This window comes from Cygnus atratus, chromosome 1 (genome assembly GCF_013377495.2).
Source record: "Cygnus atratus isolate AKBS03 ecotype Queensland, Australia chromosome 1, CAtr_DNAZoo_HiC_assembly, whole genome shotgun sequence".
Lineage (NCBI taxonomy): Eukaryota > Metazoa > Chordata > Aves > Anseriformes > Anatidae > Cygnus > Cygnus atratus.
Window position 1 is genome coordinate 90,424,559 of NC_066362.1, and position 17,219 is coordinate 90,441,777.

The 17,219-nt window shown below is 38.3% G+C and overlaps 1 protein-coding gene across 1 annotated transcript in view; it reads left to right on the forward strand.

Annotated features, from left to right (window-relative positions):
- Positions 1 to 8,451, forward strand: part of GUCA1C (guanylate cyclase activator 1C) — a 31,462-nt gene extending 23,011 nt beyond the window's left edge. The window contains exons 2-4 of the mRNA XM_035540444.1: positions 2,303 to 2,452; positions 5,157 to 5,244; positions 8,219 to 8,451. Of these exons, the coding sequence (XP_035396337.1) occupies positions 2,303 to 2,452; positions 5,157 to 5,244; positions 8,219 to 8,349 (369 nt within the window). The 3' untranslated portion in view covers positions 8,350 to 8,451. The remainder of the gene's footprint in view (positions 1 to 2,302; positions 2,453 to 5,156; positions 5,245 to 8,218) is intronic.
- Positions 8,452 to 17,219: the final 8,768 nt, after the last annotated feature.

Below are 17,219 nucleotides of genomic sequence, written 5' to 3' on the forward strand. Positions count from 1 at the left end.
GAAGAACCAGGGGATTATCTTCATAGGTTATTGTTATGATTTTTTCCATTATTTAATGCACTATTCTGAGGCTTCTCTTTGCCACTGTAAAAAAAGCAGCATTTATCTTTCTTTGGGAAAGCTCTGGATATGTGTATCACGATTTCTATAGCTTTCACATCACATAAATATTTTCTGTATATAATGTATGTTTTTTGACGGAGAAAGGAAAAACAGCATGCTTCTTGTCAATGCCTCTGTGCAACACGCTTCTGGTTCCATATCATGTAGATAAACATGTTGGCCTTCTCAGTATTCATATTCCTGGAGCAGTGGCTGCTGAGGTTAACATGTTGCTTGTGGTCTTTGTGTGTCTACAGCCGTATGTGTCTGGGGCTTTCCTAGCAACCACAGCATCTCTCAGATGTGTTTCAGAGATTGGTTGTTTGTTTTTTACCTTGGTCCTCAGTCTCTTCCTGCTTGGGACAGGCCAAATAATCCACCAGATAAGAGTTCATACTACAAAACATTAAGCTGATTTTTACATTTTCCAAACTTCAGGTATTCTGTTGCTGGTCAGAGCAATGGAAGTAAAACAAAGACATAAGAAGAAAGCTAACAAAATACAGTTTTCCAAAACCCAGAGTGAAAATATAAGGGAGAAAAAAAAAATGAATCTAGTCACAGACATGAAGAAAGCCTAAAACTAATCTGTAGCTTCAGTAAGTAGTATGAAATTCAATAAAGAAGCAGCAATGTGAAACGCATCTAACCACATTCTTAATAGATCTATAAAATTAGGGGGTGGAAATGTAAAATGTCTGATGAGATGTTTCTTGAAATAATATTTCCAAAAATAAAATCCAAGTTGGTGTGCCAGAAAGAAGCATAAAGTTTGTGGTACATGATATGCCATTTTTTGGCAAAGTATCTGCTTCTAATACTGGGCCTAATCTTGCTGGAAAACTACATGAAGTTACTGTCAGATTTCTTTTCATCCCAAACTGCAGTTGAGGGGTATCTTTGGCTTCACTGATTTTACTGCAATTAAAATTACAGTAAATTCAGCAATGATGGCAGAACCTGCACAGAAAGTCTGTGAAGCCATAAGTCAGCCTGCACAAGATATGCATACACAATTTCTGCCTGTACACTGAATCCAGTGTGTTGGATTGGATTTACCTCTTAGGTGGTACTGCTTTGCACAGAGCAGCTTTGCACAGAAATGAAAACAAGCACTACAAGTATGGCAATGAGTCACACCATGCCTTTACAAGACTTCTTTTCCTTTGTTCTAATACCGTCAGGAGGACAGATTAATGCCTGCTGATGTATGACAATAAAAATAAGTAACATGCTAAACCTAGTAGATACTCATCCAGTCTTCTAAGTCACAGGCCATCTGAAGCTGATGACAGTCTTTCCAAGGTTTTCCAAGTGTTTGGATTCTGACCAATGTAAAGATCACAAGATTACATTTACCAGCTGCTAATTCTTTTTATATGCACATAAGAAACAGTTGGAGCAAGTACTCTCCAAATTCAGCAACTGTTCTTCCATCCTCACCCCTTTTATACAGAAACAGAGGAACTGTTACAGTAGCTTAGACCACCTGACCGTGGAGTCCTGTCCATCAGTAGCTTCAGAGAAGGAAGCAGAAAATCAATCATCAGAATCAAATCAGAATTAAATCAATCTCAAATGCTCCTTTGCTATGAATATCCCCCAATCCTCGCTATTTAGAAACTAGTTTATGACCTGAAGGCTTTATATCCCATGCAAAATCTATCAGTCGGAGAGACCTGATGCTTATACAGATAAACCACAGTATCTGGAGCTCATGCCAGGTTACCAGTTACCACATACAACTCTTATTGCATGATCTCTCAGATGAGTAACACCTGGAGCATCTCTGTTGCACTGGAAAACATCCATATTTCTGCAGTAATCATATGAAGATAAGCATCTCCACTGCAGACATCTCAACAGTACCAAACTGGATATCCCAGACTCCCCCCTTCTGCATGTAGAAGCCTACCACAAACCTGTTTTTCTTCTCTGCAAACAATGTCAATAGTAATTGCTCTGAATTGATTTGCTTCCCCTGCAGCTTTCAGGGAAGAACAAAACTATCTGAGCTAACACTTCTTCCTACAGTGCTTCCAGTTGAGCTCATCCTTTTTAAAGACCACAGGAAATTTCTATGTTAAGGTGCTTTATAAATCAGCTTGTATATTGAATTCAATGACCTGTTTCTGTGAAATTGCCAGAATGAACAGAAAGTGAACATTATTAAATGGGTTTTTCTCTCTTTCTCTCTTAGGATGGATTTATAGACTTCTTGGAGTTCATAGCTGCAATAAATTTGGTTATACGAGGGAAAATTGACCAAAAATTGAAATGGTATTTTAAGCTATATGACGCTGATGGAAATGGATGTATTGACAAAAAAGAACTATTAAGCATATTCACGGTAAGCAAATTATGACCAATAATAATTGCATTTGGCATAGCGCGTTATCTCTGAATCAGTAGTTCATCACATGTTGTATTTTACCTAATGCTTTACAGTCACAAAACCAGAACTGTTCCGGCTAGTGACACTCTTGTCATTGGTTTCTTGCTTACTGAAATAAACGTATCTAAGTAGTATTTTACTTTAAAACATAATTCTCTATATATGCTGATTTACTGAAAGTGAAAAACTTTAGAAACAGTAGAAGCATTATTGAGATAAACTGTATAAGAAGGCAGGGTAGAGCTGAAGTAGCATAATGAATAAAACAGCTGTTTGCAAGCATTTGTGCCAGTTTGTTGTGGAAAAATGGCTTCTCAAACTGAACTTTCTGCACAAAAAAAAATATAGATGTCATCAAAATATTCAAATATTTTCATTCTTTTTGAAAGGCTTTTAGATTTGTTTACTACAAATGCCATTACTTGTTTTTTTAAATTAACTTGGGGAAAGTTAATTTTGTCATTAAATCCTGCACTGACATTTTGATACAAATATTGTAGATAATCTTTTTTTTCTGAAAATGGGCCTATTTCAAACCCACAAACCAAAACAGTGTAATTCTTTCTGCACAATGATTTCCATATTTTCCAACTTGCTCTGGTGAGCTAATATTTTGCACTTCAGTAGCTGCTTTCAACCAAATGATATTATAGGGTTCCTTGCAAATATGAATAACTTTTAATACTTCTTTCTAAATGTACAGAACCTGTTACAGATCAAGGTTTTGCTGCAGGGAGCATAAAATCTAAATAGGGATTTAATGTCATAATAAACAAGGAAAGTAGTTTCCCAAGATTCTGTCTTGCTGCTGGTGCCTGGCTAGTCACTGTTAAAGACTTTCAAGAGCTGCTGCCTCAAATGAAAGGAACCAGAGCTAGATTAGCCATGTGGTCAAACAAATTAAGTTGATGCATCTCCTTCTAAAGAACGGCTTTCTAAATGCAGAAAGAGAGGCTGCACAGCCTCAATTTCTCCTCATTTAAGACTAATGTCATCTTTCTGTTGTTGCTATTCTCCATCATTTTCTACTTGAAGGCATTGATGCAGCTGCCTTTGTCTTGGACTCTATCCAAAAAGAGAATTAACAACATTTTAATGTAAAGATTTCTTTTTTAGCTTAACTGGTTTTAAAACTTCCGCTTCTCTTTTGGAGTAAGAGAACTTTAACTTAAACCTGTACAAGTCATTTGACTTAGGCTAGATGAAAATAGATGAAACTCTAACCAAAAATAAAAATTCTGACTCACAGCCAGTAAGGGCTTTAATTATACTGAGCATCAGTAATCAAGGGTTTATCCAAAAAGATATATCAGATCTGAGACTTTAATATAAATCAAATAAGTCCTATTAAAACTTCATCTGCCCCTACAGCTATACAAGCTTTGGACCAGCAGATCATTTTAAGACATCAAAATTCTTGCCAGAGCACCAGGCACCCTGTCAGTGCCTTTTTAGCAGTCCAGATAATTTATTATTTAGGGGGATTTTGTGGTAGTCAGTGATTCAAGTACTTCAGGAAGCACTGCTTTCCTCTTAGTGCTACAAATTTAACTGTGACAGAGGTACAACCTTCTAAAGGCTGCATTGGGGTCAGGCATACAAAATACCAAAAGTATCCATAGTACGAATGAGTAATACAAACAAGTTTATGTACCTATATTTTGTAAAATTCTTGCTGCCTTTCAGAACTCTGTGCAAAGTATGGTAAAGATAGTGATGGTTAGGGATTCTACATCAGTGATGGATGTGTTTAGCTTGCATTTTATTTCTGTATAATGAGTTCTAAAATAGTATCTAAAATCATATGGTGAATTATCTTGCACAACACAGTTCATCTCATGATAATTAGACGTAAAAAAAAAAAAAAGCCTAGTGTGCCCATTATATAACAAAAATAGATGTTTATACATAGATATGTATCTATTTTCTCAGTCACTAATTGTGATATTGATTCTGAGTCCAACTCTATAAGCACATGCTTGTTGGATATGGGCCACCAGTTATTAACATATAGGCTTCTTCTTTATTGGCCAGAATGATCACCATAATTCAGAAATGATCGTCTCAGTGAATGGGACACAATTTTGCAAAGGTATTCATTTATACCTTTACTCCAAATATTGGATACCTTTGCCACAGAAAAAGCAGAGGGGAGATTACTTTTCTTAACTTCTTTGGAGGACGAGTAAATTCTGCCAACTTTCAGGACTGCCAGTCTAACTTTATTTGTGATTACTAAGTTAAACATTTTTTAATAGAAAAATGACTTAGGCTTTCTCATCATGTGCTTTCAGCTGTGAAAAATAATACTACATTTAAATCACACAGAGCATAGGGGCACTCTCAACACACAGAACTCTCTAGGGTGAGATAAAAATGCTGGTGTGGAATCTAGTGTATTGCAGAACAGAGGTGCCACATGGTTTCAGAAGACCTTCAGAGATATGTAAATGAGGTCTGTAATCTTCAGGCGGTGTTATGTTAATTAAATTTCCAATCCTCATTACTGAAGATTTACTTGAAATAGCTATTTATTTGGCGATTTTGAAAGGGTTGGTGAACTAAAGAGCTGCATCCCAATTACTGCAGTTGCCAGTGTATTGTTTTCACAACTTGAAGGAAAAAAGTCTGACGGAACTTTCTGCATTTCTGTCTTCAGGCTATCCAGGCTATTAATGGACACACCAACATGTCCGCTGAAGAATTCACGAACATGATATTTCAGAAGATAGATGTGAACAATGATGGTAAGAATTTAGGTTTTCTTGGTAATGGCAGGGTTTTTTCCCCATGAGAGAGTGTAGGGTAAGGAGGGGAGTTGAACACACTACTGAAGAACTCTGTTTTAGATAAACTGAAAACCTGTCTGTTCTTCTTTACCTATACTCATCCAGGTTTACAGTACTGCCTCTATTAACCTGACACAGGAATTATATGCAATAGTGGCTAAAACACGAAGGTCTTGCACTGTTCATCCAAAATAACAGTGCTTTGGTTGCACAGCAAATTGAAGGTATTTTTTCAGTATATCTGCAACGGCTCAATCTACCTAAACTGCATAAGAAAACCAACTAAGATGCATGGTTGCACATGCCCTATCATGTCTGAAAGATTGGACAGCGTAGTGGATGTCTCTTGAAGTCTGAATGTTGTCACACATGAATGTCTTCCCTGCTATTCCTAACCATGAAAATGCTCCTACCGGCAACCACTATAGTAATTGACAAATTAGAAATGTTAGGAAAGCATTGCAGAGCAAGATCAGATTCCAGCCAAGAATTTGTGGCTTTTTTTTGTTTGTTCATTTTTTTTGAGGTCTCATTTGGTGTATTAAAGTTATTTTTAAGGAAGCTGTTTGCAATATATAATCAGAATATAAATAGTGATCTTGTGATGCATATGAATAACTGGTAGAACATTTTTCCCACCTGTTTGGTCCATTTTTGGGGTGAAGGCAAATTACAGACTCCAAACAACACAGTCATATTCTAGAATGTAACCCCAATACTATGATACTTTTTACTTTGACCCCTGCTTTGACCATATGTTTACTTCCAAGTAATAGTTGTATCTGAGCTAGACCATCAGCTAAAAAATAACTTGTGTCTTCAATATTAGCAATGAGACGCCAGAACATGAATTATTCAGAATCACCTTCATAATACTCCCCTTTCAAACTACTTTCCATAACTAGATACTTTTTTAAATAGCTACAAGCAGCAGGACTAACTCAGCCTGAGAAATGGGACACATTTTTCAAAGTTTATCTTAAGCTATGCTGCCTCCTTGTAGCTGCTTATTAAAAATAAAATAAATAAATAAAAGTAAATAGACAAATAAGTTGTGATGGCCTTCCTCACATTAAAGTACAAGAAATAATCTCATGGCAGCAGGGAGCAATCCCTAAAACAAATCTCCTGATGGCCTTGCAATTTATTTTCATTACTTGAAGGAAATTTCAGGCTCATCACAGTCCCAGTGAGCCTGGACATGCTAGCATAACTTCATCTCGCTGGTAACTGCAGTGTTCTTTGTGCAATTGCATTCTGGTATTGTTAATTTGAAATATATAGCCCTGGGATCAAAGGAGGGAAGTCAAGACCTGCTGAAGGGAATGGGCGGACCATGAAACAGGACTGTCCAGTTCTGGCAACTGAAACCAGCATAAGCAGGAAAGTGATGCAGCAGGTCCATCTGATGACTCCAGGAACCCTATTAATACATTCCAGTCAGTCAAAGGTGACAAAGAGGGGGAGGAGATGGGGAGTAAGAGGAATATGTGGGACGGGGGGAAAGATCTGAAGAAGTGAGTGGATGAGTAGCAAAGCAGAAAGATGCAGACAAGTGTGCAGAGACAGCTCCTTCTGGCTCCGCTCCTGGGATTATATGAGGGCACTGGGGTTGATAGGGGAGGAGTGAACATTCTCGGGACACTGTACATCAACCACTGGAGTGGGTCTTACTCCTCTCGCTGCAGCCTAAGAGCCAGGACTTGTGTTAGAGGGGCTCTTTTCACTTAGTGTGTATGTGAGCCTGCTCACAGTGCAGTGGGGACCATATGACAAAAGAGGAAGCAGCCTTTATTGCCGATGGGTCATTTTCAAATTCTTCACATGCTGATCATTTTTGGTTTTCAGTCAGATTAAGCTTCCAAAGTTGCCATGAACAGAAACCAAAACAGAAACAAAAAAAACCTGCAGGGACCACTTAAATGTGAAAATAGCTAAAATTCATCTACCTTAAGCATTTACCAGAAGTGTATGTGATTTACATTGCTGGGCCCCAGAATGCAGGGGCCCTAAGTCATCCAGCAGGTTTCTTTTTGCCTGGCCTCTTTCAATTTCTTATTTCAGTAAAAAAAATCATTCATTTTTATGATTTTCATAAAAAAAAAAAAAACTTAAGAGGAAAGAATCACTCTTCCTCTTAAACCAAGGCCTATTTCCCCTCTCAAATAAAAACAATATCACTGGAATAATTTCTAGCCAGAGAATCGTGTACGCTCCAGTGTACCCTGCCACCAGACCGATGCCTAGGACTGGTCTTTGCCTTTGCTGCCAGGGAAGTAAGCAGGAGAAGAAGAATGTTAAATGGTATTCCTGTTCCTGCAAAAAGGAGGTTGTCTTGCAATTTCCAAAGTATTACCTGATTTTGGAATGAGTCCAAAAAAATCACACACTCCCAAAAAATCTTAAAAATCATGACCATTTCAGTTGCTTGGAAGAATTTCTCTAATCAAACCACTTAACTGATTTTTTTTCACCATCTTATCCTGGCTCTAAATAATCCTTGTAGTCAACACAGGGGATATGCTTTGTAATCCTCAGCAAATCATCCCCTAATCTCTGTTAAAACCACCTATAAGCTAAACTCCAGTTAGCTTGGTAAGAATAGCTTCATACAGCTAAATTATGCCAGAATGAACCCTTCATTAGAGCCCTTTTCTCCACACATCTATCATTGAAGATGCTAAACACTGTAGTTGTCTTAGACTTCTGTGAAAGTGGCATTTGATCTGTTTTAATAAAGAAAAGTGAATATGAGTTCTAAAATCTGATGCAAAATGGGAAAACATGAAAATATTCTTCCTGCATTTGCATATCAGCAGAGAAGTATGGGGAATCTTCTTGGGGGATGCAACCTGGCATGAATGGCCTTGTGTTGGGTTGAGAGTGATTGCTGCATTCCTTGGTTCCTAAGGATTATCTGATTTCCTTTTAGGGGAACTGACTTTAGAAGAGTTTATCGGTGGTGTTGAAAGAGATGAGGACCTAATGGAATTGATTACAAAAAGTTTTGACCTTTCCAACGTACTCAAAGTCATACAGAGCGGCAGGCGGCACAGCATCTGAAGGATTCAGTGACGGATGTGACATCTGTTGTCATTGTTTCAAGAAAGATAATATTTGATATATTCAGAGAGCTTGATGTTGTCAAAACCAGCCCAGACAATAACAATCACTCAGCTCCAGGAATAATTGTCCCTTGGAATTTTCACTCTTGACTCCACATCTCTCCTCTTCTTTATTCTGTCTCTCGCTAAGGACTGTGGCAGCTACAGAACACAAACCTTTGCCCACATATAATAGAAAAGATGTTTGATGCAGTACAAATAACTTGTTTGGTCTCTATGAACACTGTTCAGAATAATTAATAAAACAGTGACAATATCATAAAGTGCAACCTTTCTAGAAAACAGAGAACTAATAAATTTATTCTTTTAAGTACAGGTTCTTTAACCTGCTATCTAAAATGTGGCAATAAACATCTAGGTAGGATTGGCTCCTATCAGGACCAATTAAGAACAAAGCCTGGCTTGTATTAACTTAACATTTAATCTAATCAGTGCTCAAAATCAGAGAAGATTTTCTGGGAAACACCTCAGTCAGCTCAGTATTCCAGAGATGTGCATCCTCTTTAAGAAACCATCTACCACTCTTGATTTCATTACATTTGTAAAATAAAATAACATGATGTTTTGATGTTTTTTCACAAGGTTCAGCTACTGTTCTTTCAAATTAACTTTTATAGAAGCACTGGGATGAAATTTTGTTATCTTTGTAGAGTAGCATTAGAAGTTCAAAGAATGTTTAAAACAAATAATTTTGTAAGCACTGGAACGAATATCATCTGGTTTCCCAGAGATGTGTCCTTTGACTTGTATGACCTCCTTTGCAAAACAGTTCATTTTCACTGGGCTCTTTGCCACAGCTTCATGAGACAAAAGGTAAGATGTATGATGACTAGTTCATGCTGATGGGACTGCTGGTGTCTGCCAAACAGACTGCTTAACAGATGAATTCTTCCTGCCTTCCCCTGACAGGGAGTACTATGGTATTTTTGTCCTGCCCAGACACCTGGGCGAAAGCTTTTAGCAATTTAGTCTCTTTGAGACTTCTACCTTCTTTCAAACTGGGTTGCAATCATCTCTGAATGTGGTAGCTGTTAGGAGTACAGAGAAGGGATTCACAGATGGCATGATCACATACATCTCATTTTTTTAGGAAACCAAGCTAAAAACAACTCAACCTTACTTTCTAACAAACAAGATTAATTCTTTAAGCTGAAATGTAACTGCACGAGTTGTCTGAAAAGGGAAAATCATAGCTCTCTCCAGTTCTGTTGGGATGGATTCTCTTTCAAGTCTGCAACCAGTTCTATCAAATCACTACATTATGTCGTAAGAATAAGTTCTCCTTGGCTGGCAGTGCCCTGAAGGCATCACACTAATACTAGATGCTGTTAGAAACATCAGCTTAATGCAAAATCATTTGTGCATGGGTAGGTGCAGGTTGAAGGAAACACTTATTGAGACTTAATATGAAAAAGTTTTTTTTTTTTTCCTAAGTCACTACAAGTCCATGTCCATTTGCACAGAAATGTGCTCCATCATCTGCAATTATTACCCCAGGTTCTGGTTTGATCAATGGAATATACTAAAAGTATGCAACAAGCATCACTTGACATTATAAACAGTTCTGACATTATAGTTCTGATATTTGAATCTTTTATATCCTTTCCCAAAAAAAGAGCATGATGTATGAGATTGCTGGTGGGTTCGAACTTTAAGTTCTTGTTTTTATTCATCATTGACACATTAATATCTCACTGTCAGTATCAGTTTTCTCACACCTAGACTTCAGAAAATCACTTTTCTTTATCTACTGTTTTGCATTTAGATTCTGTGAGGATGGTGGTCTTCAGAACTGGCTCTAAAATATTTAAAATACAGTGGTCCAATCTAAGCAACTTGGGTATACAGAAACAGCTGTGTTTTGGATTGTTGCTTTTAAATAATGAAGTTTCTGACTTTGAAACGTGACTACTGTCTACATATATTGGTCTCTCTCTCTCTCTTTCTCTTTCAATAAATGGATATTAAAAGAGAGTATTTCCATTTAAATTTGCCTATTTTTTCTGTGCAACTGTAATTATATGACGAGAATTACCAAATCAAGGGGAGTGTTGTTTTGTATTAAAAATTAATATATGTAAAGGAAGTTCTTAGCCTTTTGTGTGTGTGAAACTAAATTTTAAAGGAGTACCTGACATGCTTACTTTATACACCTCAATATAAAATTATTTAGCAGAAACCTATATAATTAAGAAAAAGTACCTTTTCTGTTTAATGTAAACATTGTGGCACATTTCCTAAAATATTTACCTACAAGAATTCCACACATTTTTGGGGTTGTTCACAAGATTCCATCTAGATTAGTGTATGTCTCCTTTAATGACTTAAGCACTATTCGATATACAGGTGCTTGAGATAAATGCATTGCAGTCACAATTTTCTACTGATCTCAGTCTTTTAAACTTGTCAGGTGTTCATTGAACATATCAGTGAAATCAGGTGGCACGTGCAAAAAACTGCCTAATCTGACTCCCCGAAGTCTTGTTCTGAAACAACCTGAAGCTGCAGCTCATCACCACACAGGTGCTTTGTATTAAAGAAGGAATATTTTAAGCTGACCTGTCTGTTCAAATGCTTATTGCTGATTTAATAGACAGCAGAAAAGGAAAAAGCAAGCCAAACGTTAGCTCACATTACATTTACCCCTTAGCAAATATTTAAGTGGTTAAGGGGTAGTGATGAGCCACTGATCTATTGCTACAAAACCCTGCATGGGAGGAAATAAAAAAAAAAAAAAAAAAAAACATTATAGCATATGCTCTCAAGAAATGTCTTTGTCAACAAGACTGATGCAGATGCCAGCTGTGAAACTCTGGAGAAGCTGGGCTGCCTATATCATCATCACAGGGGGGTAGGTTTTAGTTAGGATAAATGTGCCCTGAGAATAGCTAATCGTTTTGTCACCGTATTCACCTTGGAAAGAACCACAGGTCTCAAATTCACTCTGTGCAGCTGGGTGAGCTTAGCCAATCAACAGGGTAATTGGTAGTTTCTCTTCTAATATAAGCTCTTTTACTGTTAAGAAATCCTTTTGGCATTATGCTCTTTTTATTGCATCCAAACAGCTAAAGGTAATTAGTATGACAGTTCTCTTTTTCAAACAATTCATAATTGTCCTAACGTTATCTCCTTTTCTATTCTGGTAGCTTAATATGCTAGAAAAATAAATAGGCACTTTTTCTTTGGAGAATCTGGGAATTCAAAGTGACAAGAAAATTACCTTTTCTTATAGATATGAAATTGCTTAAGCATTAACAGGCATGATTAAACCTTATGCCATAGTTATGCATCCCTGATAAAGTGGGAGGAAAGCTTGCTGTGGTGTGGAAAAGATATTGTAGCTGCATTTAATTTTTGACCTTATGTAAGATTAGCTGTATCATGTAGAGCATAATGGTTAAATATTCAAGCCTCAGGTTCCCTGTGTGTTAGGACATATGTCTACTTATTTGAAGAAACTGGCTCAATGTCTACAAAAAGTCTTGAGGGGTTATAGAAACTACTGAAGAATTCAAGGAGGGATTTTTAATTATCATTTTTAAACATTCTATTAAATATAGAAGAATATTCCAAAAGTTGGAAACACGTAGCTTTACACTGTACTTTTTTGACAGGCCTTTATTAGAAAGCTGAGGGAGAAAGTAGCTGAATGACATGTTTTTTAACATGGCAAAATGTAGCTGCTGGATGGAACAGGCTCTTTTCTCCAGTCCCTGCCCAACTGTTTGCATCGTTAACATTTCTACACTAATAATAAAGCTTTGGTGAACCCTTGCTTTGGTCTCCAGTGACCTGACAACTCCTGATCTAAAGATTAGGAAGAGAGCCATGGTTTAGCTGGTATGTGTAGCAGGCAGGGACCCTTTTACTTCTACAGTTTGACTGGGACACTGAGTAGAAGACAAACCACTGGCTCGTGACTCTGAAGACAGAAGGATGGACTTAAAAAGTGATGTCCTGCACTGATTTTTGCCTACAACAGCTATGTGAGAGAAGGTACAGCCATCAAAGGTAACTTATTTGACAAAGAAATTTTTTTCTAAGTATTTTCCTGTACCTCCACTCAGTTTTTATTTCCCCTTTCTCTGCAGTAGAGCTGCGAGAGAATTTAAGACTGTTAACTACAGAGTTGTTACTATGCCTATAATCAAAACTGTAATGAAATACTATCTTTTGAGTTGTAAAACCATCAAATTCAATTGCTTCCAGTTTGAAGTTCTAGTTACTTTAAATAAGGTCTGAGCTTCTTGTCTCATTTAAAGCTGTACTGTTTACCAAAAAAAAAAAAAAAATTTAAACTACCACTATATACCTCACAAAATGCTGAAGAGGCGGGGAGGGCAGAAGGGAGAGAGGTGCAGAACATCCTACAAAACCATGGGGAAAACAAGCAGAGGAGGAAAGCTGAAGAGGTAGAAAAAGCAGAGGGCAGCAGGCCCCGTGAAGGAACATCAAGCTGTCATAACCTTGTCACATAAGGAGCATGCTGTAGAGGAAAAGCCAAATGTTAAAGTATGGAAAAGACTCGGGCTGTGAAGAACCATGTTCATGTTGTAATTGTTCTGTGCTTCAGGCCCTGCCCTTCACCATGCATGCAGGCTCACCATGCACGAGGCTGAGTGGAGAGGGATGAGACCCATTTCCAGCACTTTCTTGCCTGCTGTTTTTTGTGTTTTTCATTTTTAGCTTTTACAGAGCACTTTCATGCTCCCCCAGCCTCCTCGCCCGGACCCTTACACTGTAACAACCCCCAACAGGGCACTCTGCCCGCCCCTCAGTGGAAAAGCCAGCTGCCGTCTTCACCATGGGCCTGCTGAAATGGCAAACCACAGCTGCTATACACAACAGGCAAAATGTGAAGTGCAGAGGCAGCTTCTGAGCTAGGCCGCATTTCCAGTTCACCAAAACTGTTGGTGTGATGTGGTAAAAGGCCAATATTTAAACACATTAAGTGCTATTTCTTGTACAGGAGAAGCCTTTCTTCTTCAGCCAGGTTTTGTCAGGGCTCCCCAGGGTGGCAGGGCCTGGTTGTGAGGCCCTGCCCTAACACACACCGTCAGGGAGCAGCCTCTACGCAACACCATGCAGAATATGGACGTTTCTGCTGGATTCATCAGAAACAGACAGAGAATTGATGACTGGAGAACTGAATGTGAAATGGCCACCAAAGTTCCTGCCCTTTCTATTCATTCTCCAGCTAGCCCACAGGGTTGTGGTACCGGGGTCACAGAGGAGGGGGCTGTCACTGGCACCACTGAAAGTGTCACCTGTCCACCAGCACAGAGTTTTCAGATACTATGCCATTCCTCTCCAGTATTCTTCAAGAAGCCATCCCTTTTCTATAAATAAAGCTAAATAAAATAAAATAAAATGCTATCAGCACATCAAGTGCCTTGGAACTGTCCATTATAAAAACATTTGGCGTTTTGCCAACATAAAGACGTAGATGCATTTTTCATAATGGCTAACTGTCTAAAGCTGATTTATATTTATCTATTTACTATTTGTGAGTTCAGTTGTAATAAATCTTACTATTGAAATGCCAGAAATAAAGACATACCTGGCTGTTTTAAGCATTGATAATGTTATGTGGTAAAGTTCTACAGCCCACAAGTTCTGCAGTAAGGCTTTACCCTTCTTCTGGTATCAGCAAGGCTCAATTTTTCTGTCACCACTGCATGAACCCCTGTGCTCAGCGGTTACATCACATCTGTGGTGAGCAAGCCAGCCACAAGAGTGGTGAAATAGATTGTATTCAGGCCTGGTGAGGTCTCACCTTGAGTAGCGTGTTCAGCTTTGGGCCCCTCACTACAAGAAGGACATTGAGGGCCTGGAATGTGCCCAGAGAAGGGCTACAAAGCTGGTGAAGGGCCTGGACCACGAGTCCTGTGAGGAGCGACTGAGGGAACTGGGGTTGCTCAACCTGGAGAAGAGGAGGCTCAGGGGAGGCGTTATTGCTCTCTACAACTATCTGAAAGGAAGGTGTAGGGAGCTGGGAGTCAGCCTCTTCTCACAGATAACTAGCGATAGGGCTAGAGGGAATGGCCTCAAGTTGTGTCAGGGGAGGTTTATGTTGGAAATTAGGAGACATTTCTTCTCAGAAAGAGCAGTCGGGCATTGGAACGGGTTGCCCAGGGAGGTGGTGGCGTCACCGTCCCTTGGGGGTGTTTAAGGAGAGGTTGGACCTGGCACTTAGGAACATGGTTTGGTGGGTGACATTGGTCGTAGGAGGATGGTTGGACCAGATGATCTTGGAGGTCTTTTCCAACCTTAATGATTCTATGATTCTATACTTAAAAACTCGGTTAATTCTACAAATGCTCAGTGAAGCTCTGTTTAAACAGAAGGTAAATAGTATTTCATTTGAGCTGAGATTTTTCATGCCTTGCTGCCCTAACTAAATTAAAAATCTTTATCAAAATGCACCATTTAAAGGAAGAACCCAAAGTAGGTCACGTGCTGCCCTGTATACGCCAATCTCGTGCTAATAAGTCAAACCAAAATTGCCTTCTGAGACAGTCTAGCATTCAGAAATAATCAGATTAGTAATGTCACAAACAGGGTATTGAAATAGTGATAATTTGCACAAGCATTTTTTTTTTGTACCTGTGTTCTAATTAAACGCTAATTGCACTTTATTTCTCAGATACCAAAGGAATTAACCACTCAAGATGTCTTCTCTTTCTTCAAAGAGGAGGTACAACAGCCCAGCAAAACAAATTTAACTTTTTTCATTCCTCTTTAGGTTATTTTAATTAGTTATTCAAAGTTATCAGGGTGCCAGCAAGTGTGTTTGTTTAACACAGAGTAGAAATTTGCACCCTGTGGAAAACTGTTTATTACAAAGCCCATTAACTTCTTTTCTCAGGTCACTAAGCACCTTCTGAATGGCAATGATACTCAAACATTGCTTTTCACAACTTAGACTGGTAAAATATCGATGGAGAAAATGTTTGGTATTCCATTCTCCTTTCCCATCAGGCATCTAGTCTTCTGGCTTTTTGAATATAGTAATTTGACCATAGTAATTACAGATCTCTTAAACTCTACCTTTCTTGGAAAAGCCAAAGTACACCCAAAATGCTAAATGAATGTGGACTTATGGAGCCTTTGTGGTCCCATGAGAGTCCATGATCCCACTGACTGCAAACTGGAACAGAATTTCTTCAAGTAATGTCTAAAGATATATCAAACTCTTGATTTATTCAGAATCTTATTAACCTTTTATGCAGCACAGTATTTCTATGGGCTACTGCAGACAGGTGTAGGGAAAGAATGAAATAAGTATTCTGGGAATACTTTTTTTAAAAAATATATATCAGTGACATGATTACTTTCCTGTTAAAAACAATGAAATATTTATGGAAAGAAATGGCATTTTTTGTGTGTTTCAAGAGGAACTAAACTGCTATCTGGCTTTAGGCACAGCTTTTGATTCTTAGCATCCATCCAAGCGTTCCTTCCATCTCTGTCCACAAGGCAATAAAAATTGGGGTTGGTTGTTTTTTGGTTTGGGTATTTTATTTTCTTTTTTGCATTGGCAGTGTACCTCTGGCACATAGTTTTAATAATTTCAGACAATATAGGAGGAGTTTATGCATTTCCTCCTCTTTTTATTTAAATTACATGTATTTGACAATCTCATTCTGTCCTGCAGGATTTCAAAACCTCTCAAATTTAAAACACAGCTCACTTTTAAAAAGTTGCTAATACTTTGAGGAAAAAGTTGAACACTTGTAATTAAGTTTTGGGGTTTTTTTATTGTTCTTGCATTGTTCCTTTCCTGTGCTAAAGGTTTTCTATCTCAAAAGAGGGTCTTGAACTAGTTTTTAATTAGGTCAGTCTTCCCTATGATATCCTCTTCACCAGCTCAGCCTCTAATGGTAGTGCCAGCTAGCAAACAGCTTCTGGTGATGATCATAATAATTCAGTGATCTTCTAACTAATGATAACTTCCAACAACATTCTATAATAGTAAACATCAAAAAGCTCACAAAACACAAACGACAATTTGTGACCAGAACTACCTACCTACTATTCTAAGCAGAGTATTTCTTCAGTTTTCCATGAAAGTTTAGGCTCTTCTCTAGGACTTCAAAGTGCACAGGGAAAACAAATACATGAAAAATCCAAGCTTCCTAATTATCAGTTGTTTTTTCCAAAGTATCCAAACTGGTGAGATTCCTGAGCATCCAAGCTAAGAGCTGACTTTCCCAGGACAGTGGAAAGAGAAAGCACTTGTGTCGATAGGGCAGAGCATCAATATTACTGGCTAAAGAAGTTGATATGAACAATCAAACAAAAGAAGGGCATAATGCTGCTCTGAAAAGAAAAAGGGAGGCTCCAGAAATGATGTGTTCTGCCTGCCAGGGTTAGTGAATGCCTCTGGAGAACACAATTATAAATCTTAATTTGGTATTTCCTGGTGGGTTTTGATCGTTTCAGAACACACATTTGTGCCCATTCAGATATAGGATGTGCTCTGCTGTCAGCTTCTCTGCCTCCTGTCTCAAAAGTGCCAAATGCTGCCAGGTGTCTGAATAGAAGCCAAATGCACAAAACGGCCAAGAAGCTGCTCCCAAGACTGAAGGGTAAGTGCTGATCAATGATTTAAGACAGCTCGTAGTGAAAGGGGGTGTGTAAGAGATGGCCATAAGTGCATGTCCTGCAGGTACACAAGCTAGGGGAAAATAGTACAACAAATAATCCATACAATTGCTTCAGCTGGCAGAGAAATTCTCACAGCAAAGCCCCCCTCACAGTCCCCCAGAGTTTTTCATGACAGTGATGATGGCAATGTATGTTTGT